Source organism: Phyllostomus discolor, chromosome 3 (assembly GCF_004126475.2).
Source record: "Phyllostomus discolor isolate MPI-MPIP mPhyDis1 chromosome 3, mPhyDis1.pri.v3, whole genome shotgun sequence".
Classification (NCBI taxonomy): Eukaryota; Metazoa; Chordata; class Mammalia; order Chiroptera; family Phyllostomidae; genus Phyllostomus; species Phyllostomus discolor.
Window position 1 is genome coordinate 2655359 of NC_040905.2, and position 23875 is coordinate 2679233.

General features: G+C 49.2%; 1 protein-coding gene across 1 annotated transcript in view; it reads right to left on the reverse strand.

The window, feature by feature from the left end:
* Positions 1-3932: 3932 nt before the first annotated feature.
* The window catches only part of ITGA1 (integrin subunit alpha 1), a 144400-nt gene continuing 124457 nt past the window's right edge, over positions 3933-23875 (reverse strand). Inside the window, exons 21-29 of the mRNA XM_028526146.2 lie at positions 21024-21100; positions 18301-18390; positions 16859-16961; positions 14129-14242; positions 11920-12024; positions 11648-11752; positions 10329-10421; positions 8168-8284; positions 3933-4293 (exon numbers count right to left, since the gene is read on the reverse strand). Of these exons, the coding sequence (XP_028381947.1) occupies positions 4249-4293; positions 8168-8284; positions 10329-10421; positions 11648-11752; positions 11920-12024; positions 14129-14242; positions 16859-16961; positions 18301-18390; positions 21024-21100 (849 nt within the window). The 3' untranslated portion in view covers positions 3933-4248. The remainder of the gene's footprint in view (positions 4294-8167; positions 8285-10328; positions 10422-11647; positions 11753-11919; positions 12025-14128; positions 14243-16858; positions 16962-18300; positions 18391-21023; positions 21101-23875) is intronic.

The following is a 23875-nucleotide window of genomic DNA, read 5'->3' on the forward strand; positions in this document are numbered from 1 at the left end:
CCCTGAGGCTGTGTTCGCATTAAAAGGTCTCCTGTGTGCAGTCACATCGTTTTAGTTAAAAACGGCACCGCTGTGAGGACTTGAAAGCACCTTCTCCATGTGGGGGACAGTGATCTCCATGGGTGAGGATGCGACTGTGGGGTGCAGACGGGGACCCGTGGGTGGGCTGCACGCTGCCAGCACCCACACTGTGGCACGGATGCCGACAGTACCCCACGATGGTCTGCCTCGTCAGGGTGGCCCACCTCTGAAGCACACTGCTCTGTCTGCTCTGTGTCCCCACTAGCTCACACTGCGTCACCGCCGTGGAGGCTCTCAGAAGCCACGCAGTCCCTGCAGCCCACGGGGAGGGCACGTGCGTACGACGGGGTTCTCCAGCCGTCTTCTGGGAAACCTCTCCTGGGGAGAAGAAGACTGGAGCGGGGCCTGAGACGTGCTCACAACCAACAAAGGTGCCCAGGTGATATTTGTTACAAAGGGATTGGCCAGACGCCTCTTTATTTGAGCAGTAATGTGGCTGCTGCCCGTGGCACACCGGCCATGCTCCCGCCCCGGGCCTTTCCTAGTTTTCTCAGGGCTGTGCAAAGCCAGGCGGTTAACTCACGCAAAGCACGCCACGAGGTGTGACTGGGATGGTTCTGCGTGATGCACAGGCGTGGAGAGCGGCGGGCGGCCATGCCCTCCGGCTGTAGGCTGTGGCCCTTGGGGAGGCGGTGGGGGGTGTGCCCAGAGGGACTGTGGCCAGGGCGCCTCACAGCCTCTGCCACGGTCGGTGTCACACAAGCCACCTTGGCTTTGGTACGAGGGTTCGTTTCCCCAGGGAGCCTAGACACACATCGGTTTTAGAACAGAAGGACAGGGCACGTACATGCATTTTTAGGTAAAATCACTACGGTTGAGTAAGTGTCACATTTGTATCTCTCTCCACAGTTTCATTTCCAGAACACTTAGGACATAGAGAACACAGTCGAAGAGGGAATGGTCCATGAACCTTGTGCTCAGAGAAAATAATTGAACAGACTGGATCAACTGGGTCACTGAAGTTCAAACCGAGTCAGAGAAGTTAACAATATTTACAAAGAAGGACCTTCCCCAGCACTGCTCGAGGGGCCCGGCTTCCTGGGGCGGGGAGGCGGCCTCTGGGGGGCGCTGGGTCTGGTCTTGCAGCCCGCCTTGGAGGGCTCCCTGCCCGCCACACCCTCCTCCTGCAAGTCCTCACCGATTTGTTACTGTTAAAGCAAGGCCGAGCCTTCAGAGATTAAAGCTGGAGAATACGGAACTTCGTGGCATTGCATCTGCAGGCTGGAGACCAGCATGTTGAGCAGTCATTTGACATATAATCATACAGTGTGTTTGCATGTGTATATAGGTACAGCACGTCAAATCTCTGTATCAGTTTATCACTGTCACGTAATCGCAATAACTGCTGAAGCTGGTTCATACTCCTTCATGAGAGCTGACATACATTTGCAAGCTGGTGAGGTCTGTGTTAATAGCTTGATAATGGCCTTGGTGAGGCTGTTTAGAACATGGAAATTGGATAATTACGCAAATCAGGAATTTTTTCCCTTTGGAGAGAGAGTTAAATAGTTTACCGATACACCATTGGAGGCTGGGTGGGGAGAAGGCCTTCATACATAGTTCAGTGCACAGGGTAAGCGATAATCAATTTTTTTAAATACCAAAGTTTAATAAAAGCACTTTGCAATTTAATTTAGCCAATAAATTAATAGGCTTAAATTTCACCTACTTATTAAATACTCTAAACTGATAAAGTTTACTATATTTCTTAATCACTGATTGTTTTAGAACATCTGTACAAAGATAATTTGTGACATGTTGCCATAATTTTTTTTAATCAAAGCCTCTGTATATATGCGTTTGAGCTGCAGAACTCTATGCTCGAGTGAAATGTTAGTGAAAATGAAAACTATATGCGAAGTGGGTGAATCAAAATTTTCTTTTTGGTGTAGCTTTTCTGTGTTTAGGTTTTGTAAACTCTTATTGAGGTATTTTGCCTTACATTTGTGTCTGTGTGTGTGTGCGCACGCGTGCGTAATTATATGCACAGACTCGCACACGCAGACACACGCATACGCCTCAACAAATTATCGTGTTGGGGGAGGGGGGTCTCGGGTGAATGACGCGTCCTACTGAGAACCGGCAACGGCACGCGCGGAAAACTCTGCCGGGTTCATAAGCAGCCGTCCGATCTGGCCCAACAGTCCTTCCCTCCTTTCTAGAAGGTTCACGCCACCATGGTTTCCACTCGCCCTCGTGCTAACATCATGTTTACATGCGCACATGCCGCCTGGTTCGGCGGCTGCTTCACCGAGAGTCGCAGGTGCCGCGCGCGCGTGAGTTTCGTCTCACCCACCAGTTCCCTTCTGAGGACGCGCTGAGAGCGCAGCAGGGCTGCCCCGCCCGCGGCGCGCCGGGATCGTGCCCCCCGGTGACCCCGCAGACGGGAGAGGCCCGAGTTCCGGTGAATAAAGAAAGTCTTGCTGGGCGGAAAGGTGATTTCTGCACCCGGCGATAGACGGCAGGAATGAGGGAGGTTCCAAAGCGGACAGTTCTGCACACTGACACCCCAGCAGGAGGAAACCGCGTCCCTGGGGAGATCGGCCTTCCTGCCCTCTAGCTGCCCCGGGGGCACAGCCTTGACCTCCAGGAGCTCAGATGTCGGTGCGGCTGGTGGTCAGGTAAGACTGTCCTCAGATAATCCCTTGGTTAAAAAAGTTAAATCCAGGTCATTGGATTTCTTCACGGATTTGCTGCTTTTTGAGAAGAGCAGACAGAGCCCAGGCCGTTGTGGATAGTTGCAGGGTCTGGGCTGGCGACGGCCGTCGGCTGGAGAGGGGGCGCCGTTGAGGAAGCGCCAGCAGATTGTATGGCAGTGGTTCCCGAGCGTGGCTCCTGCGCTCTCACTGTTGGTTTCCTAAGGAGCGCAGGGACCCGGGGGCTGACGCCGCAGCGGGATCCAGCGCACCGCACCGCTCTCTCCCAGAACGAGGAGTCCTGCACCCGGGCGTGAGGACGTCTCTGTGCGGGCGCGAGGTCCCGCACCTGGAACTCCGCAACGCCCGTGCCTGCAGGTCTGTGTCCACGCGGGCGTGCCACGCTCAGCAAGCGGCGGCCTCCTGGTGAAACGCCGTGCTGAAAGGGAACCCCGCCTTTCCGTGAAAACGAGAGGTGGGCTGGCGGAAGGGAACACCTTCCGAAATCTGAGACAGACGGACGCGCAGGGCTTGAGGGCTGGCATGGACTGTGTACCAAGGAGCCGAGGAAACTCCTCCTCCTTCGGACACCCTTGAAGCTCAGAAGCTGCCCAGCAGGGGAGGCCTGCAGCGGTGAGCGGTGCAGGCTGCGGCGTGACGCTCAGAATCCCTCTCAGCGCGACCCGTGCGCAATGGCCCTCCCTAACCAGTCACTGGTACGGCACGAAGCTGCTCTCAGTGGTTGTTTTTTTTGTTTTTTTTTGTTTTTTTTTTCTTTCAGTATAAAAGCATCTTGAGCTTTAGAGCTCCATATCAAAACTAAGCACGTTTTGTAAAAGCTTAAATTAGTCCATTCAGTGCACTTGCTTTTAAATAGATCTATCTTGGTTTTCCATCACAGGTAGAATTTCAGCTCAATGACACTATTTTCCAAACCCTTTGGAAAGAACACCGTCGGAGGACTGAATCCGGCACAAAGATACTGAATGTGTTCTCTGTGATTTCACTTTATTTCGGTCCATAGGCACACTCTACCTGGGGAACTTTTCTCATTGGAACTGGGGGGAGCGACCCTTCGCTCAGCACTTGCTGTGCAAATGTTAATGTCGGGCTGGGCGCATATTCATCAGGAATCGACAGAAAAAGCTTCGTTTATGTTGTTCTGAAGGTAAATGTCTCCATGGTAAAAATCTTTTCATGCACTCCTTCCTTAAATACTTTGGTGATTTAATATATAAACACATCTGTAAAGGTTATTCGTCATCTTCCAAACACTGTAATTTTGCTTCAGTACTCAACAAAAGTGAGTGACTATTTAAAAATAGTTTTCATCGTTTTATAGAAGGTAAATGGGTCTTTCCTTGTTTTTGGATCTTCCTTGATCTGTCCTTCTCCAAGTGATGAACCCTGATGCATCATGTATATTTATGTGACCATGTCTTTAATTACATTGATAAATTTCTTGTCACATATTTGAGGCAAACCTGAGGATAAATCATTGAATAATTGTTTTTTTCTCTTGTGAAATACTTCATTTCTCCATTTTCTTTTTTAGTGGTCTTTTGAAGAATCCAACCTGTTGAGAGAATACCAAACATAATGCAATTACTTACTTGAATTTAAGTGGCACATTCTAATCTCTTTTATTAGAAATTACTTTAACCATATGTTAGTACTTCTGGGCATACAAATAATTAACGTAATTAAAAGGTTTTGTTTTCTTTGACCTAATAAGAAAAACTGAATGTCAAGAAATGGCATTTATCAAACTGCTGTTTCATTGTTAACCTTTTCATTGGTTAAATATTTTATCTCCTAGTAAAACTGGCGCATATAAGAAATGAACCTAGAGGATTCTGGGAGAATTTGGGGACACAGACAAAGTGCATGCAGTTAGCTGGCACTGTCTGCGCTCTGTGCTCATCTTTCATCCAGGGGTGGGGCAGAGAAACTGCCCCCAAGGAACTGACGGTCGTACACTGAGGTCGTTCGAGCTGCTGGGGAAGGTGGCAGGTGCCTGCAGCTACAGCGGGGGATAGGTGGGTGGAGGCGGGGACCTCTGAGCCGGCTGGTCTAACTTTAAACGTGTCAGAGCCCTGTGTCTGTGGGCCTGGCGGGAGGAGCCCCCAGAAAACAGCCCGCCTCACCGGATATGAAAATGAAGTCACTGAAAACAGGACGAGTTTCACACAGGGGTGAATGTGTATATTTTTTGTTATAATCTGGGGCATCACAAAGGACAATTGTTTTACTTATTCATTTCCTCTTATGCAGAATAATAAAAATAAGTGTAGGCACTGGAGAGGACCTTTGTAATAATCTAAGCTAAAATGGGTATTTAAAAACAACTAAGGTTCCTAGAGAAGTTTTTTTAAATAGATACATATATATTTTTAAATTTGAGAGTGGATTACAGTGGCCCAAGCAAAGACAATGAGTTAATACTTTGAAAGTGAGGTATCTTCCTATCGTTTTAATCATACACCCACAGTCAATTATGCAAGGGAATTAAATATTTTTAAAAATAATGAACAATTGAGAGGTTAGAGGAGGTAAATGGTACAAAAGAGGCAGTGTGAAGTTAGGGCAGTTTCACTCCGAGTCCGGCCGGTGGAAAGTGGGGAGAGTGTGGGAATGGAAAGAACGAACACGAGAAAACAATACATTTATATTGTTTTGAACGCAGATCCCCTAGATGGCTCGGTCTTCCCATTGAGCCAGACGAGAGTGCTGTGAGCTCACCAGGCCCAGAACCTGAGCCTGCATGCCCAGGTGGGAAGAAATCAGACGAGGCTTTCCCGGGGCAGGTGCGGAGTTGCGAAACGTCTCCTTCCTGCCCCCACCCCAGCTCTTGATCTGTTCCCTTTCCCAAGTCTTCCGGCTCCTTTGCACCGCCCTTGTCTTTCACATTGCACGCACTATCGTACAACGGAAGCCCTGTTATCTAAACTTTCCCACCCAACCCATTCCGTTCACGGTAGGTTTCCAGTGGAAGCTGGGTAATGAGGGTGGACCGCAGGAGAATAAAGTTTATAGCTTCAAAGTGGGTGGGGCCAGTGCTAGCCAAAAGTTGAAACAAGTTCCTGGCCTTCCTTGTAGCTTTCACTTTCCTCCTCTTTCTTCTCCTATTTACTCAATGACTATGTTTATACTCCCGGAATTCAAAACCCTACAGGGAAGTTTTCATCAAAAACTTTCTCGCAGAAAGTACATGCCTAATGGCAATGATGTGTAACAAACGTCGGATGAATACACCTGTACTCATGTCAACGAGACTAAGAAAGTCCCCCACCCACACCCGCCGCCCGCAAGGATATGATACTGAGTGAGGAACAGGACTCCAGGGTGGTGGGAAGGACCAGTGAGGAAACCCTCAGCGCGGACCTCAGGCACCGGGGAGAGACCAGGCGCAGAGGGGGGAACGGTCTGCCCTCTCGGGCGGGGCTCCTGCTCCACTGAGTCTCACCCTGTGCTCCTCCGGAGAAGCTCAAAACGGCTCCTGGCATGCAGTAAGCACTCAATAAGTGCTAGTTCCCTGCCCTTGTACCACGGGGTCGCTGTTCTGACAGCTGCGCCTCCCCCCAAGGGGCTGGACTGACTCTCCCGGCCCGTTGGAGGGTCCAAAGGCGGCTAAGGGACTGTCCTTTGGTCCTAAGTGATCCAGGACGCGTCAGACTGCATTTTTACATATTCGCTTCTTTAGAACGATGATAAAAACAAACAGGTGGATGAAATTCATCTGTTTTAAGCAGAGGTATGTGGTCAGAGAGAACGTACTGGAACGTCAGCCCTGGCTTCCTCTTCTCCTCCTGAAGCCACACGGGCCAGTGCAGGGCTCAGAGCCGCACAGGCCGCGGAGAGAAAGCAAGAGCGAGACAGACAGACGCCTTCTCCCTTAGAGGTGCCAGCGGAGGCAGGAAGCGCCTCCTGCAGGTCCAGTGTAACCCTGACAACCACGCTGAGCCGGGCCTCGGGCACCACAGTGTGGCCAAGCCGGGTATTACAGACAGAGCCCCGGGCCCTGCGAAGCAGGACTGAGCTGGAGTCTGGGGCGAGGATTCCGTCTCGGAGGCTTTGCTGGGTCAAGGCTATGGACTCCACTTTCTGACCTAGACACGGACTGACCTACATCTGTGGCGGGGCTTTGTTCCTCTTCGCCTGCGAGAGCCACCCGCCCAGAGAGGGACGTGGTGGCTCTCAGAGAGTAGCAGCGATCGGAACCGCTGGTAATTGGGCGAGAGAAATGGGTTGCCTGAACTGTTTGGTAAAAAGACAGCTCTGTCGCTCAGGTGGCGGAGAGGTGAATACGGAGGGGAGGGGGCTGGGGGACGGGGGACAGCGGTGGTGGGGGGTGGAGTGGTGCAGGCTGCAGCCACGGGACAGTCACAGGGGGCGAGTACAGCATAGGAGCACAGGAGACACAGTCAATGGTACTGCGGCAACCGTGTAGGCGCGAGGGCGCTAGAAGTACTGGGGGAACTCTGTGAAGTACGTGCTTATGTGATCGCTACGCTGCACGCCGGGAACCGGCACAAAGTGATGTTGGGATGGATAAAGAAAACTGAATATGGACCCACAATCTGTATTCTTAATATCATTTAGCTTTTCAACAAAATAATCGGTAAAATATAGGGCGAGGGTATACTAGAATAAATGCCAATGTGATGTTAACGGGAAAAACTTAAGTTCAACGCTTCTATGGATTTTATTCTCTATTAAATTTTCCTAAAAACTACCGTCTCCATTCTGCTTAATTTAGAAATGACAGAGTTAAAAAAATCTGCCTCCCTCAGTGTAAGCAAAACATCTAGGTAAACGTAGGGTTTTACCCAAGAAAAAACAAATGTCACTCAGGTTTAGAAGAGAACTTGAACTAGGACTCTGTGAACTTGTAAGATTTTCCTTTCATCAACGAATCAATAACATTCTCATCTCTCATCCCGGCACAAAACCGTAGCATAAACTGTGGTATATTTGTTTACACATTAAATAAGTGTTTGACTTTTAAGATACAGAGAAATACGTGATTAGGATAAGGCTTATCTTAACCACGACCCTATTGCTCTCAATTCTTAAATTTGACGTAGAAATCTATTCTCTTTTTCTACATAAGAGATTTTACATCCTGCTCTGCTTGTAAAGGAATGTACACTTAATTCAAAAGTTCCAGTGTTACAGGCATAACATGAACGTCCCCTGTAATTACAGCCCCCAGAGAGACCCTGCGTGATTTGTGGATGTACCGATTTTGTTTTTCTCTTACAAAAGGGGATCAAGTAGGGCATGGTGGTGGGGAGAGACATGTTCCTCTCTTCTTTTGTCTCGGTCTCGATTCCACTGTTTTTCTCTGCTGTGCGACCCTGCGTTCCCCAGCACGGATAAACCGCAGTTTATTTTACCAGCGGCCGCTGGCAGCTGAGCGAGGGAGTCAGAGGGCCTCGGGCACTCACCTTCCAGAGAGCCAGGATGAGCAGCATCAGCAGCAGCAAGCCGGCGAAGGCACTCAGCAGGATGACCCACAGGGGCACCCTGCCCGGCAGCGCGTCTTTGGAAATCTGAATCGCGAGCTGGAAGTGACAGGACACGACCGACCGTTAACGCTGGTCTCCACCAGCCAGAACGTCCCCACCCCGAGCGCTCACACGCCACGGCTTCCTTCCAACGGCCTGCTTACTCTCATTGCTCCACGCAGAGGAAACACCATTTACGTGGGAAGACCCCTTCCTTCATCCTAAATCTCTAACCGTGTCAGGTTACCAGAATGACAATCCTACCCTTCAGACATGCATAGAGAGAACCAAAATTTGGAGAACCAAAATTTGATCTAAAGATCTGTTCACCGGCTTTGGTGCGCTACCACAATAGCGTAAGTTGAGGCCACGAGCTTTGGACATAAAAACCTGAATAGGCCTTTTTATTTTAATTATGGTCCTACTATGCTTTGTAGGTGTATGTTTTTACAAGTGGAGGCATGATGTTCATACGGTGAAACGCACACGTCTCCAGGGCACACGTAGGTGAGTTTTCGCAGACCGTTCGCTGCCGTGTGCTTTCTGCTACACCACCTTGCCCGTCCCCGGCCACTCAGCGGGAGCCGGGGCCTGGGCGTCGGGCGCCGGCTGAGTGAGGCTGTGAAGGGGACCGCTGCCGGTGTTCAGCTGCTCAGGCTCTGTCAGGGCGGCACCCGGGCGGGCCTCAGTGACACCCGTCCGCTCTGGGCCCCATCCTTAGGCTTCTGAGGGGAAAGTAGTAATTCAGGGCAGATATCCATGACGGACAGCTCAAGCATCAGCCTCCAACAGGAAGCATCTCAGTTCCTGAGCCGGACAGAAGATGGGCAGTGAGAGAGGAAACCGGCGGGGGAGGAGTCTGCATGGATGGACCCCCGGTCACACCCCGGATGCCCGGGCCGGGCCCTGCTGACGCACCCAGCACAGAGCAGGTGGGGGTGCCGACCCTTCCGGGGCTCCCTGAGCTTACGGAACAGCGGTCTGGGGGGGACCGGTGACATCTCTAGGGTCACACCACTACAAAGGGACCACTCTGAGTAATTTTAACATTTCCTGTTATAATGTTTCTTTAGGATACAATAGAGAGTGAATGGAGCCATGGGGAATTTAAAACTAACATTTAGGGGAAATAAAGCTAATTATAAAAATGTTTAACAAAACACCTTTAGAAATCAAAGTACTCTTTGATGTACTCTTTTCCAATGTATTGATAATATATACTCACAGGTTTTGGTGTGTACTGGTGAAATTTTGGCTTCTCCACGTGTGGGGCAAGTTTGCATTTATCAGGCTAAGCGCTTTTTATAAAGGAGGTACACACACATACATTCTCCGTGTTACATGCATGTATCTTAACTTTAAAGGTGATCAGAGGTCATTGCCATTATCATTATGTACAGTAAGTAATAATTTGAGTTAAGAAACTTTAAAACAACATCTGAATGTTACGTAGCTCCCAAATAGAATTATATGACTCGTAACACCCACACGGGCTATTTAAACTCGTCCATGATATGAGGGAAATTGTGATGAAGTGTTTCCCTCGAGGGCAAACACTTGGGCCTTATTTTATAGCAACACAAGAGGGAAAACGTCTCAAACCATTTTTATCTTCACCAAGGACTCAAGCATGAGTTTATATTAAGGAGTAACACTTCTTCTTGTTTCCAATTTCCCAATGACTAAATGAAAAAAAAAAAACTTTAGAAAACTGATGTCTCCCCACACAGTATCAACAACACTTTCTGTCTTCAGCCATCAACCGCATTTTAAAATGTCACTTTTCAGGTGGAAATTGCAAGTGCACTATTTGTTATCACGGTGAGAGCAAAAACATCAATTCACCGTGTTAGTTAACAGCAACGAAGTCAAATGTGGCATGTTAAGCGTAAACATCACGGCCGCCCTGAATTTCACTCAAAGAAGAACGAGCCAGAAACCACATCTCAAACTCATCTAGTGTCATCTGCAGCGAACAGTGTCTGTCGCCTCCCGAGAGCGGCAGCAGTCACGGCGCTGGGGGCCGAGCCAGGATAAAACACTCCGCCACCAAACTGGGAGGGAGACGGACAGGGAGTTCCGAGCCTGGGGCTGCACTTGCCTGTCGGTTCTGGTTGCCCGGACTCAGCACCAGGGACGAGTTCTCGCTCTGAAGCTCCGCCCGCACTGTGAGGTTCAGGCTGGAAAAGCGCGTCTGGAAAGCAAATGGGATTTCTTTAGGTTCCGTGTCTTATGCCAACCAGGGTTAAGAGCTACTCGTGTTTGAGCGGTATATTTTTTTGGTGCGACTTCCTGTAAGTTTGATGACATCTCCAGATAACAAACATTTTAGTGACGTGTCCTGGGGTGACGCTGGTTAATAAAACTAGACGGGTTTCAAGGGCGCAAGTCTACGATGCATCCTCTGCATGTCGCACTGTGCCCACCACCCAAAGTCAGACCTCCTGCGGTCACCGTGCATTTCAGCCCCTTTCCCCTTTACTCCCCAGCCCCCTTTTCTGAGGGACTGCAAACACTGGTTTTGCTGGCACCCAGAGGGAACTAGGGGTATCAAAAGATGCCTGTGGACCTGCCCTTCCTCCCTGTGCTCAAATTCCCACCTCGGTGGTCACTGTTAGAGAGTGGACACACCCAGGCTGGTCCTCAGCAGACACAGCCCCAGACCCTGCTCCCCCCTCGCACTCAGCCAGGGGTGAGGCAGCTGTACTCGGTAATGGGGTGCATGGAGGCGTCTCTCCAGGATTCAACACAAAATCGCCAACATCCGACAAGCCGTGACTTACAAAAAATAGCGACTCCGTGTGATCAAATCTAAAAATGAAAATGTCAAGCAATCGATCAACCACTTCTAAGACAGAAACAATACAAAATACAAACCACCTGAGTTCTCAGGTACCTTTTTGTCAGAGGGATATGACTTTGTTAGGGGTTAAAATGTCCTCCAAAAAAAAAAAAATATATATATATGATATACAAATGTGTACATCTACTTATATAGACATAGGTATACGTGGTCTGACCTAGTACCTTGAGCCCATAACAGGTGCTAGCTCTGTTCTCTGTGAACGGTATCAAGGATCACCTCCCTATAATTCTTTGTCTCTAAACTGAGTTCTAAAGTGCTAACTGCAAACTTTGGTATTATGTAGGTGCTTGTCTTTCAAAACGCAAAGAACCAGGAAAACATGGACCGGGAACACGCACAGATCTGACAAATGTGGAAGGGGACCTGGGGGACGGGAACGGACGGGAAGCGGAGGCCCCACTGGCCGGTTGCGCGGAGCTGGGGCTCGGGCCGCAGCGTGTAGACTTCTCGCCCCTTGCGTTCCTTGCGGAGAAGCCCTCCGCTTCGCGCACACGCGGAGCGACAACCGCACCCGCGTGAGCACCGCGGTGTCGCGGGACCCGGCGAGCACTCACTTTCAGGAAGGTCGGCTTCCACAGCACGAGGGACACGTTTACCCGGCTCGCGTCGGAGGGGCGCAGGCTGCACGTGAGGGTCGCCAGCTTGCAGGCGCTGCAGTCCTGTTGAAACGTGCGGAGGCCGCTGTTAGTGCTTCCCACGCGTGGCGAGGGAGCGCGAGCACGTGCAAACAGCCTATCTGGGGCGGCCACCTCCCGGCCCGCACGGGGCTCCTCCCGGGGGCAGCTCGCGCGGTAAATCCCGCCCGCGTCCCGGGCCCCGCCTTTACCGGAATGGCGCCTCGCTTGACGTCGTCGGGCTGGAGTGTCATCGTCTTCTTCCCTGAGTTGAGGCCCAGAGGGTCCCGGAGGTCGCTGGGTCTGCAGTTCACGTTCTAAGGGATGAAAATATTTCTTTTATCGGACGGTGTCAGGAGAAAGGACTGGGTGCCCTCACCCGGCGAGCGGCTGACTGCCGTGGACACAGAGGGAGACCCGACTTGGGGGCCTGGGATGCAGGAGGGGCTGCTCCGCGCCAGCCGGGGGCGGCCACCTCGGGCAGCAGCGGGGCGGCGTCCTGTCTGCGCCGGCGCCTCTTCCGAGCTGCGAGAGGCGGCAGCGAGGTCTCCGTGGGGCAGGAAGGCTGCCAGGGGGACCTACTAAGTCCGCGATTCACGCAAGGACTTCCAGAGCCCGCCCACCCGGCTGTCAGTCAAGGGCCCTGACCTCCTTCCCCTCCATTGTCCAGTTAAGAAATGCCCATAGCAGCCCTGGCTGGCATAGCTCAGTGGATTGAGCGCGGGCTGTGAACCAAAGTGTCGCAGGTTCGATTCCCAGCCAGGGCACATGCCTGGGTTGCAGGCCCTGACCCCTAGCAACCGCACATTGATGTTTCTCCCTCTCTCTCTTTCTCCCTCTTCCCTCTCTAAAAATAAATAAATAAAATTAAAAAAAAGAAAGAAATGCCCACAGCCAACCCAACACTACCCACCTGGTGGGCATGGATCAAGGTTGTACCTATTTTTTTTTTTATCAGATCAGCAAAAATTAGATGTTTTGGTGGGCCGCAGATTTTAGTAATTGGTGTATGTGTGCCATGAGAAAGGTTGAAGCTCACGGACTGAAGTAATACTTTTGAGAAGTGCATTAATTTTGTGAATTGCTATAATACAGACAGAGAGAGTAAAAAATTAAGTATCGAGAAAAGAGAGCACTTGTTATTCCACACGATGGCACGTCTGCTGATCAATAACATGAAGACAGTCATCCGTGTTTATGCGTTCACCCAGTCACGTCTGCGGAGCCCCCTGCACCCGGGGTGAGACGCCAGGTGGGAGGAAGGCGCAGGGAAGCCGTGTGTTTATGAAAGAGCCGCTTTCGGATTGTTGCTCTCGGCTCCAGCTAACAAACCCCCGGCTTCCCCAGGACCCCCTCCCTCCCTCCGCGACGAAAGGTCGTGAGGACAGAGGAAGGTTCGTGAGTTGTGGGAAAAGCACAGTGTTCTTCTTTGCAGATCCTCACCACCTGGCCTTTGAGGATTACAGGGCCATGCCGCTGGGTTATTTTCTCCTTGCCTTCAGAAAGACATTTAGCTACGACAAGCCAACTGCCACTGTGGCTGTTTCCTGACTTTCGGGAATACTTTCCTTGTTTTAAAACCCGGGAGAGAAGACCCACTGTAGTTTTCTGTGTCGTAAAGACGGACCCAGAACAATGAACTACCAGAGAGACTCCCTGGGTGTTACGGGCACTGAGGGCGCGACACCGCTGTGGTTCGGCATTTGCGCCGGTGCTGTCAGCGAGGGACCGTGCCGTACCGCTCTCTGTGCAGCTCCGCGTGCTCAGGGGCGGCTGACAAGTCTCTGTCTAGCGCGGCCTGAGCGCCTGAGCACAGGAAAGGAGCAACAAGCCTCTCGGGTGGGAAAGTCCGACCCATTAGTCATCGAAAGTCTGCTCCAGTGGGTCGACTCGTGACCCCAGAAGATATGCTGGGGTCCTAAGGCCCGGAACCCGCGAACGGGACTGATTTGGACACGGGTTCATTGCTGGTGTGATTACATGCGAACCCCAGAGGAGAGCATTCAGGATTCAGTGGGGGGCCCTAAGTCCATGGGGGCAGTGTGCCTGTGAGCAGTTAGGGACTGGGGTTCTGCTGCCCCAGCTAAGGGACACAGGGGCTGATGGTGGCCACCGGGACCCGGGGGCTTCTCCCTCCAGCCTCCGGAGAGGACGGACAGGGCCCACACTGCAGAGCTGGGAGGGAATCCATTTCTGCGTCGTTAGCCGCCCAGTCTGGGGCAAGCCATTACCACGGCCGCTGCAGAGAACTCATACACCTACTACCCAAGAGCGGAGGTCACTATTTACAATTTTCTTCTCCACGTCTCTGTGTGCCGCTGTGGCAAAGCTCTTTGCCACGAGTGGTGTGTAGAGGAGACAGCTTTAAATGCAAACTGAGAAAGGGGACAGCAGTGGCGACTCCCGGGCACCGAGACTCACGTCGGAGGACGACCACCCGCTCGGGTACAGCACAGGGTAACCGTCCCACGTCAGGTTGGGGAAGGAAATCGACAGCCTGAGTTCCGGCATCGGAAACTGTCCGCTTTTCCCAATCTACAAGGGGAAAACAAAACAAAACAAAACAAAACGTCAGCCTACAGGAAAAAACCCAAAGGTGATCCTTTCTTCCTCTTCCAACAGTGCCCTTCTGTCTCGCGTCATCAAAAACCAGGGAGGTCTGACGGCCGGGGACCGTGCGCCTCAGACGCGGTCCTGTACTGTTCCTTCATCCCTCCTCTCTGCAAACAGGACTGACATTCAAAAAAAATCAGACTGATTTTTTCTTTGCCGATCACCCTGTTCGGCACCCCCACCGACATCCACATCTCTTGGGAGGTGGACGGAGAGAGAAGTCTTGGCGGGTGCACGCAGCACAGGCGGGCGTGTTTTGGTTCGCCACAATCCCACAAGTCACTCCTCCCCCCACGAGAGGGCAACGCCCCGACCAGACCTCCGGCTGCCCCTCTTCACGCCCCACCCCCAGAGAGGGGCTCAAGTCCCTGGCTGTGGACAGGTGGGTCCAGGAGGTGCAGAAGGACCCTCCTCCAATCTCTGTCTGTTTTCACCTCCTAACCCCGTGCCCCACGTCACGTCACATCAGGCCACCCGTGGCGAGCTCTTCCTGATATTTAGTCAGAAATCCTTTATTCTGCAATTGGCATTCCTTTTTTTTCTGGTTAAAGGCAACATTCCCCATAGAAACACTGAAAAACACTGAAGATAAACTAGCATTACCTGTAAACTTAGAGAGTCTTTGGGACCACGGCCTATCAGCCACCGAGTGACAACCACGCCACCAACCGCGCTGTTTGCTGGCTGCCTTCAGGCACCAGGCTAACTTTCTTTCCCGCTTTATTGCCCTGGACCCTGTCAGCAGCCCTATGATGCAGATTCACGTATCCCTGTTATATCCATTTAAAAAAAGAATGAGAATAAAGATATCCCAAGTTCACAGAGTCGATAAATAGCAGAATTGGGGTGTTTTTTCCCAAACGGGCACCCGAACTATTATAATAGCGGTCTTCCCACTGAATAACTGTACGATAATTTATTCGAGTGACTTCATGCTGTAAAGCAAGGGCCCCAACCCCTGGGCCGTGCGCTGGTACCGGGCCACACAGCAGGAGGTGAACTCGAGTGTCATGCCCTTGGATCATCCTGAAACCATCCCCCCACCCCAGTCCATAGAAAAACCATCTTCCAGGAAACCGGCCCCTGGTGCCAAGAAGGTTGGGGACCGCTGTAAAGCATTTACACTGTGCCTGGGTTTTAATTTTTAAACTGCTATCAGTAACATTGCTAAGAATATCTCTGAGCATGAACTGTTGTTTATATCACCAATACTGATTGCCTGTGGTGAATTTCTAGCAGTAAAGTTACTGGGTCTCCCCTAAAAAAAGAGTTTGCACTTAAAAAAAGACTCTATTCCTCCAATTTCAGATTTTACTCTGGCAAAATAATCAGCAGTACAAAAGATTGATTCTTGGGGAGATTCTGAACAATGTTATTTACCTCACCACTGTAACACATTGGGAGGACCTGGTTCAGGTCTGGACTCTCAAAAATGATGATATATTAATGTCTGCAACATTCCAAGTCTCTCTCTCCTTCCCTCCCTCCTTCCCTTCCTTCTTCCTTCCTTCTCCTTCTCCCCCTTCCTCCTCCCTTCTCCTCTCTCCCTTTTTCCTTCCTTTCTTGTGTCTGCCGGATTTTCTGATCCTGGAAAGTGAAGGGGGCCAGGATAACTTGGTGGTGTGAATTCCAAAAACGCATCCCAGGAGCAGAATGACCGGCATGCGTGCTAACTTCCAGAGAACAGCTGGTCCTAGGAATCTCAGCACCAGGCACAAATAAGGACAATGCAATGCATCTTGAGAGTATGCATTCATTTCACTTTGTAAGAGAACTTCCGTTTTCATGGCTGGCGATTTCCAAAGAGATTGAGACTACCTTCACCCGTAATAGTGCTGGCTGCATTATTTAATACTTTTGACTATGCATTTAAACCCATCATTTGAACTGGGCCCACTGGGACTCGAGTGCGCGGTCAGCTCGAGTCCGAGTCTGTCAGTGGGCGTCGCCCACAGTGAAAGCCCAGCTCCGCCCCACGGCCGCTTGCTCGAGTGGGCGGGAAACGTCGGCTGTGAACGATGCCAGGGGAAAGTCGTTGCAATGGAAACATTACTTACAGAGGGGGCAGTGAGGACAAAGGTTATCGTATAGTACCCATGAAGAGTAGCAAGGAGCAGAATGAGAGACATATTAACTTAACTTGTTCAGTAAAGAAAAACATTGCCAAGGCCATTTTAAATAATCAACTTCTGAAACAGTAATCATATTTTTAAAAGGTGCTTTACTCAGGCATACTAAAAATAGTGTAAATATGATAGGTAGTATCTTTTTGGTTTCATAGTCTATTTTTTCTGGGAAATCATTCTAATTGACTGTGTGTTACTATCAAGAAATTAGAGAATTAAGTCTTTCAAATTGCTTCGAATACAGTGACCAGTTAAATTAAATTACTTTAAAATAGGGAAACTATAAGGAAAGATAGGATGGACAGAGACTGTTGAGCAGATGTATTTCTTCTACATGTCTATCAATACTGCCATTTAATTAAAACATTTACAAATAACCTCTTAAAATGTGGATTTCAAGGTAACTTCTTACCAAGTAGAAGATATTAATTTCACGTCCAACGTCCTCAGTAGAATTAATAACGTCGGGCAATGTCTCGTTGGCCTCGATTGAAATATGGTATTCACTGGCAGAGCTTAAAAGAATTGATTGGAAGAAGAAAAACAAAACACAACGATGTTTAACTTCGATTTGGCCTCCTTCTTTCCTTCTTCATCCCAGATGACCCCACAAAAATAGTTATAGAGATTTCAAGTCAGACACAGAGCCTTTCACCCTGAAGCCTAAAACCAAACCTTTGAGGAGGGTGCGAAGGGTTATATATAATTCAGCTCAGTAGTTACAGACGTTTAAATGGCCTTAAACTGTTAAAATGTGTATAGTTTTTAAAACAAAAATATCATTGTTACCAAATGACAAGTTTCCATGGATTCACTAATATCACATTTTGTGAATGGTCAGGCTAAAACTTGGCATTTTTAGTAGTGTGGAATTTCAAATAGACTTTTAAACATTGTTACGTTTTCACTGTTTCAAGTTCCATAGTTACTGCTAAACTTAAAAATTCCACCTTGTCTATACCACCTCTTCATGCTCTCTGGGTGACCCGAGTAGAATAAAATATAAACATATTTTTAAGCGGCACTTCAGTTAAGGGGAGACAAATAAAAACTATCAGTCTTTGCCAAAACTTGATTTGAAATAAATGAAAAATTCTTGGGATAAGAGTCAGTCGATATAGCAAAACAGAAAAGAGGCAATGAAATTTAAAGGCTAGGAGATAAAAGCAAAACCTGCACGTGTACCCTACAGTCCTCTCCACGTGGCGTTCTGATACCAGAGAGAGGGAAACGCCGTGGAAAACAAATTAATAAGCTGGTAAGACTTTGACACCGAACTTGACTCTGATTCTCGCACCTCTTGCCGTCAGGGCACCTGTGTTCAGGCCAGGCGTGCGGTCCTGCCTAGACCAGGGAGCCTGAGGCAGGGGCGTGTGCCGACGGGATGGCTGTCGTGCGCATCCCAAGGCCGCGGGAGAAAGGACAGCACGCGACAATTAAAGAAATAAGCAGCGCTTGCCCATGAGAAACGGTGTGATGCCGTGCGTCCAGAATGGACAGGCTGTGCTCAGACCCCACACAGCCGAAACGGCAGCCACAGCCCGTGAGAACAGTTGCTTTTTGTGAAGGGCTTCTGGGCCTTCGGGTGCCCTTGGCCGTGAGACGGGGGCTCTGAGGCAGCCCCGTCCCGTGGGCCCCTCAGGTTTAGGTGGCTTGGCATGCTGGCTGCCACCCTTCAGGGGCCCAAGGACTGCCTGGGGGCGGGTGTGGGGCGGGCCTGAGAGTTGGTCTCTCCGGTAAGTTGGGGAGGGGGCAGTTCAGATGCCCGTGGCCGGGGACCAGGGGGCGCGTGTCCCGGACCCCTGGGTCAGTACAGCAGAAAGACATCAACGTCTACGAGCAGCTTCCTCCTACCTGTGAAACTGGAGCCCGACTTCGTACTTGACTGGGAGGGAGAGGCTGACCTCGTTGTCCGAAAGGGTTTCCGGAGGCTCTTCGCTGTCACTGGAAAACACACAGCCCGTTCAGGCGACCCGCTCCGCCCGGACTACTAAGGGGTGTTTGAGCGCCTGACAGATAAGCTACAGCTGGTGGCTATGTGGACGCACAAGCGAGTTCAACGACCCTGCATTTTCTAATGAGCTGAGGAGGGAGGTCGGAGACGGGGCTGGCTAAAAGGCCCCGAGTGGATTGGGAGGAGCCGCTAGGGTTGAAGGCCAGGCTGACTTCGCCCCGAGTTTCTCGGACTTCTGGGAGGGTAACAGTGAGAATCCTTGGGCCGGTTCTTAAACACACAGATTACTGTGCCTCTGTCCTAGGAACACGGATTTCTCAGGTCCAAGTTGGGGCCTTGGGCTTTTATGGTTTTCTTTTTTTTTTTTTAAGATTTTATTTCTTTATTTTTAGAGAGGGAAGGGAGGGAGAAAGAGAGAGAGAGAGAAACATCAATGTGAAGTTGCTGGGGGCCGTGGCCTGCAACCCAGGCATGTGCCCTGACTGGGAATCGAACCTGCGATGCTTTGGTTCGCAGCCCACACTCAATCCACTGAGCTACGCCAGCCAGGGCTGCTTTTATGATTGATGTTAACAGGGGATTCTTACTTGTGTATCAGAGACGAGGGCCTTACACAGGGACACGGCTAAGGTCACACGCCTGAGAGTGGGTCTGGAAGCTTCTGTCTTCAGTTTCATAGTCTTTCCAAACCACGTACTCCGTGCTCACATTACATGTTAAACCCCGACCTCTCCCCGTGGCTTTAGTCATCATTTCAGTTATACGTTATGTAAGCACATGCAGGTATATGTACACACCCACGTATCTCCTAATCCCCTGCATTTCAAAAGCACAGACGAGGGGTTTCACAGCTAGCAACACTGGCTCTGGGGTCAGAGTTCATGGGACTGTTCATGCACATGGGCATGCTTCGGGTAAGCTTGTTTTTCCCTGTGCCCTGGTTTTTCCGCCTATAAAGTGGGGATTTTATTGGAATAGTTAATAACTGGAGAGTGAGAAGTGGGTGCAAAGTGCTTCTCAGAGGAAATAATAAGTGTCGGCTCCTGTTATTATTATTATTATTACACAGCCCTCCGCCAAGCGGCCGAGAGCCTGCCATTCCGTCTCACGGAACGGCCAGTGAGGGCCTCCTTAAGGCCTCTGTGTGGCTCCCAAGGGCATCACGTGGCCCGTGGTCAGTGGCGGGGCAGTGAGGGCAGCCCCTGCCTGGGGGAGATCCTGGTGTGACCGGCCTTTTGTTGTGAATGGTCCCTTAGCGCCCACCTATTTCACCTTGTAGCCAGAGGAATTTCCCCAAGGAGCGGCTCTGTGCCTGCAACTCCCCGCCTCAGAAACTTTTCTGGCTCCTCATGGCCTATTCAATTAGGAAAAAAACAGCTTGCCCTGGCTGGTGTGGCTCAGTGGATTGAGCACGGGCCTGCGAACCAAAAGGTCGCTGGTTTGATTCCCAGTCAGGGCACATGCCTGGGTTGCAGGCCAGGTCCCCAGCAGGGGGTCTGCAAAAGGTAACTGATTGATGTTTCTTGGCCTCTCTTTCTCCCCCCCTTCCTCTTTCTCTGAAAATAAATACATACAATCTTTTTTTTTTTAACAAAAGCCTCAGTTCTGACATTCAACACTTGCCACAACACGGCAGGATGCATACTCCTTAGGCGTTGTGCACATCCGAGTGAAACCGAGTCACCTGGTCCTCCTCCACCTGCTCCACGGCCCTGCCTCTGAGTCTTCGCTCAAGCCGCACACTTTCCCTGAAATGCTCCACACCGAGCCCACCGACTCCTTTGTGAACCGTTATCCATCCAAGAAGGACCTTCCCAGTTGTGATCTCGATAAGGCTGTCCGGAGTTCTCATTGCTGAGTAGACACGCTTCCCCTCCATCAGGTCTCCCACTCAAGGCTTAGGTTTCTCTAATGGGTCTCCCTTACTCCACCCCGAATGGCAAGGATGTAGACACTAGTCTCTGCCCCGTAGGGTGATGCTCACCCCGTGATGAGGTTCATGCCCTCGCTAAGCTTTATATTCCCTGCAGTGTCTAGTTTAGTCTCCTGTCCACCGTGGGTCTCAAATAAATATTTGTTGCGCTGAATGGATTTGAGCGAACAGAATTAATCTATCCATGAACTCCTTCAGCATGTATGGAGTGATGATTAGATGCCAGGCACTGTGGTCATTACTTGGGAATAAAGCAATAAAAGATAGAACTACAACTCAGGGAACTTTTGGTCCCTGGGGTGGTTGCAATCAGATGAAAGTTAAGCCACGATTTCAATTTTCTTATTAACCTTTTGCTTTTCTGAGCCTATGTGTTCCATGTTATCTTTCAGAAGCTTCTGTTGGTTTGGGTACCATTTATTAACCTCCTGGAAGTTATCATAAAGCTGAATCTGTCTAGTGACTTAGTTGGCCTTGACGGGCATTTAAATCAGCAGAGCCTGGCCAGTTTAAGTGAGCGTAAATGCAGTTTGGCAGATACAAGCGATGCAATTACAACCTGTTCTGCAGCTCATAGAAAAAAAAAGTGGCTTCATCCAGTTAGAGAATTAAATTATTGCTATTAAATAAAAGGGCCTTTATGTTGCTAATTACTCACACACATGTACTCGTGCACACACGCAAACCCACCTTGTTGCACTTAAGTGGATGGTCACGTTTTCCATGAGATAGGACGTGTTGAATTGGAATATGATTTTGAAAGTCACCTGTGAAATAAAAATATACATCTTTAGCTTAGGATCAGATCAAGAAAACATTTACTTTGATTAAAATATTCAGTCACATGAACGATATTACCTAAGCTCGTATTGCGAAGTTACGAAATATTGCCATGGGGGGAAAATGGACACAATTGTATTTAAACAACAATAAAAAATTGTGAAAAAAAAGAAAAGAAGTATTATCTTACAGAAAAACTCATCACATCTCAAAACTAGAACAAGATATGACGTACGAGTACTTTTCAACATAAAATGCAATATGCTTTGCATATTAATATTGAATTTAAACACTTCATTCAAATTATATTCATAATAATGACTTATACTAAACACAAACCATTACATGAAGGGCCACCCTATTTATTTTATTATATTCCCATAGACTAGAAGATCACAATAGTGAAAAATATAATTATGAAGTGATCTTAACTAAAGTCTCTATAAGTCTTCAAATATCAGCGACCAGCTGTGCGTTATTTATTGTAAAATAGAGGAAAAGATACTTGGTGCCATTAATTTGATCGTGTAAAACAGTCTGGGACCTTTAGGGAATAACAACAACAAAGTAAAACACAATAAAAGGTTTGGCTATTTAGAATAAAGTGAACTATAAAAAAGGAGTGCGTAGTGCTTACAAAAGCTTGCACGGTTAGAATAATACCTCGGGGAAACGGAAAAGCGTTTTTGCTGCGCTGGCACTCTGGGACACGTACAGGCCTGAGCACACACAGGAATTCTGTGACGCGAGATTCTGCACAAACTCCAGGGGGCAGACCGGGAACCGGGTTCGTTGGAAGACATGCCCGCCACTGCTGAGTCCCAGTCCGAGAGCCCTCACCAGTGTTTGTAGAACTGTGTTTCCCATTCCCAAAACTAATCTCAGTTTGCCCTGGCTGGCGCAGCTCAGTGGATTGAGCTCGGGCTGCGAACCAAAGCATTGCAGGTTAGATTCCTAGTCAGGGCACATGCCTGGGTTGCAAGCCATGGCCCCCAGCAACCGCACATTGATGTTTCTCTCTCTCTCTCTCTTTCTCCCTTCCCTCTCTAAAAATAAATAAATACAATCTTAAAAAAAAAAACACACACAACTAATCTCAGTGTGTGCCGTGTTGGGATTTTGGCCAGCAATATAGATGGCCCAAAACGCACCGTGAATAGGAATAACCTAAAGTTTTATCTTTGTAGTTGAGTGCTAGACAGGGCAGAGGCTGATGTTGGAAGCCCTTTCCGTGAACACAGGCACCACCACAGAAGGGTGGCCAGAGCTCCAGGGTCGGGACACATGCCTGGTTGTGCCATATCATTATCCGCAGGGATTTTTTCCCTGGTGTTTTCCTCTTCCACACATATCTTGAGTTACATTAAAAAAATATTTCTTTCTTTTTTTTTAAGATTTTATTTATTTTTAGAGAGAGGGGAAGGGAGGGAGAAAGACAGGGAGGGAAACATCCATGTGTGGTTGCCTCTCACTCGCCCCCTACTGGGGACCTGGCCCACAACCCAGGCGTGTGCCCTGTCTGGGAATCAAACCTGCAACCCTTAGTTTTCCAGACCAGCACTCGATCCACTGAGCCACACCAGCCAGGGCAAAAGATTTCTTCTAAAAACCTTCAGCCCTGCAGTTTTCTCCTTGCTCTGAAATGGCAATCTCGATTCCGGCAGAGGCTTTCCTGGGTGGGCTGAAACCGCAACAGACAAAGGGCCAAACTGCCAGACCCTCTCCGTGAGACCCTGCTCGCCTGCCTTCCCTGCCCCACCCCCCGGCGGCCTGGACCTGGGAGCCTGGGGGGTCCTGACGAGGCAGCAGACCTGGCGGAGGCCCCTGCAGAGGGGCGGGCTGACCTAGACCCTAAAACCAAAGTGTATTTTAAGGGGAAAGCCATCTAAAGATCAGTTGCAAAATATCCCTATTATGTCCTCATCTCCCTCTTGGTGACGTGAGACACTTTGATTTGGGCTTTTACCCTGAGCAGGAAGGAATTGCTACAGGAAGAAGGAAATGGTTAACAAATGATTAAGATTGTGATTAATGTCTCCAGTGGTTGGAATGTAACATGAGGCGTGGCATTATTCTTTGAGAAAGTGAGATAATTCCAGGGTTCATTAAAGCGGTCAAGGGAAGGAGCAGATAGAAATTGACATTCCTTATTTCCATGTCAAATTAGATGAATTATGAGTGTGTTTTTTTTTTCAAATGTGAAGTGTGTTTTAGAGATTTGTAGGGAAGAAATTCAATTTCACAGTAAATTTTATTTGGGTAGTCAAGAAATAGACTCTATGATGAGATTCCAAAAATAAACTGGTATGTCCTGTTTGTTCCATAAATGAAAATGGACATCGAAGAGATTTATTGAACTTGATGATAACTGCTGTGATTCACAGTTTCCTGGAACACTAGTAACCACGCTGCGTGCATTGAAAGGAAAGGCCTTTTTGAATTCTTATTTGCAAAAAGAGAAGCTCAGAGATTTTGTTGGAGATATGTGACTGCTATTTGCAGACATCCACCCCGGTGTTCATCGACATTTCGCGTGGAGAGCAGGGGCTGTTCTGAAGTCTTATGTTATAAACTCTCAGAATACGAGAAAGTGGGAATAAGTATTGGGGACAGTGCTTCCCTTCTTGGTTTAAGTCTAGGTCAAGTCCGTAAAGTAGCTTCCTATCTGAGTCGTTTTGGGTAATTAAATATTTCCCTCATTAACTTGATAGTAAATAGAAGAGCAAATATTTATACTGAAATGTAACTGCCAATGAAAATAT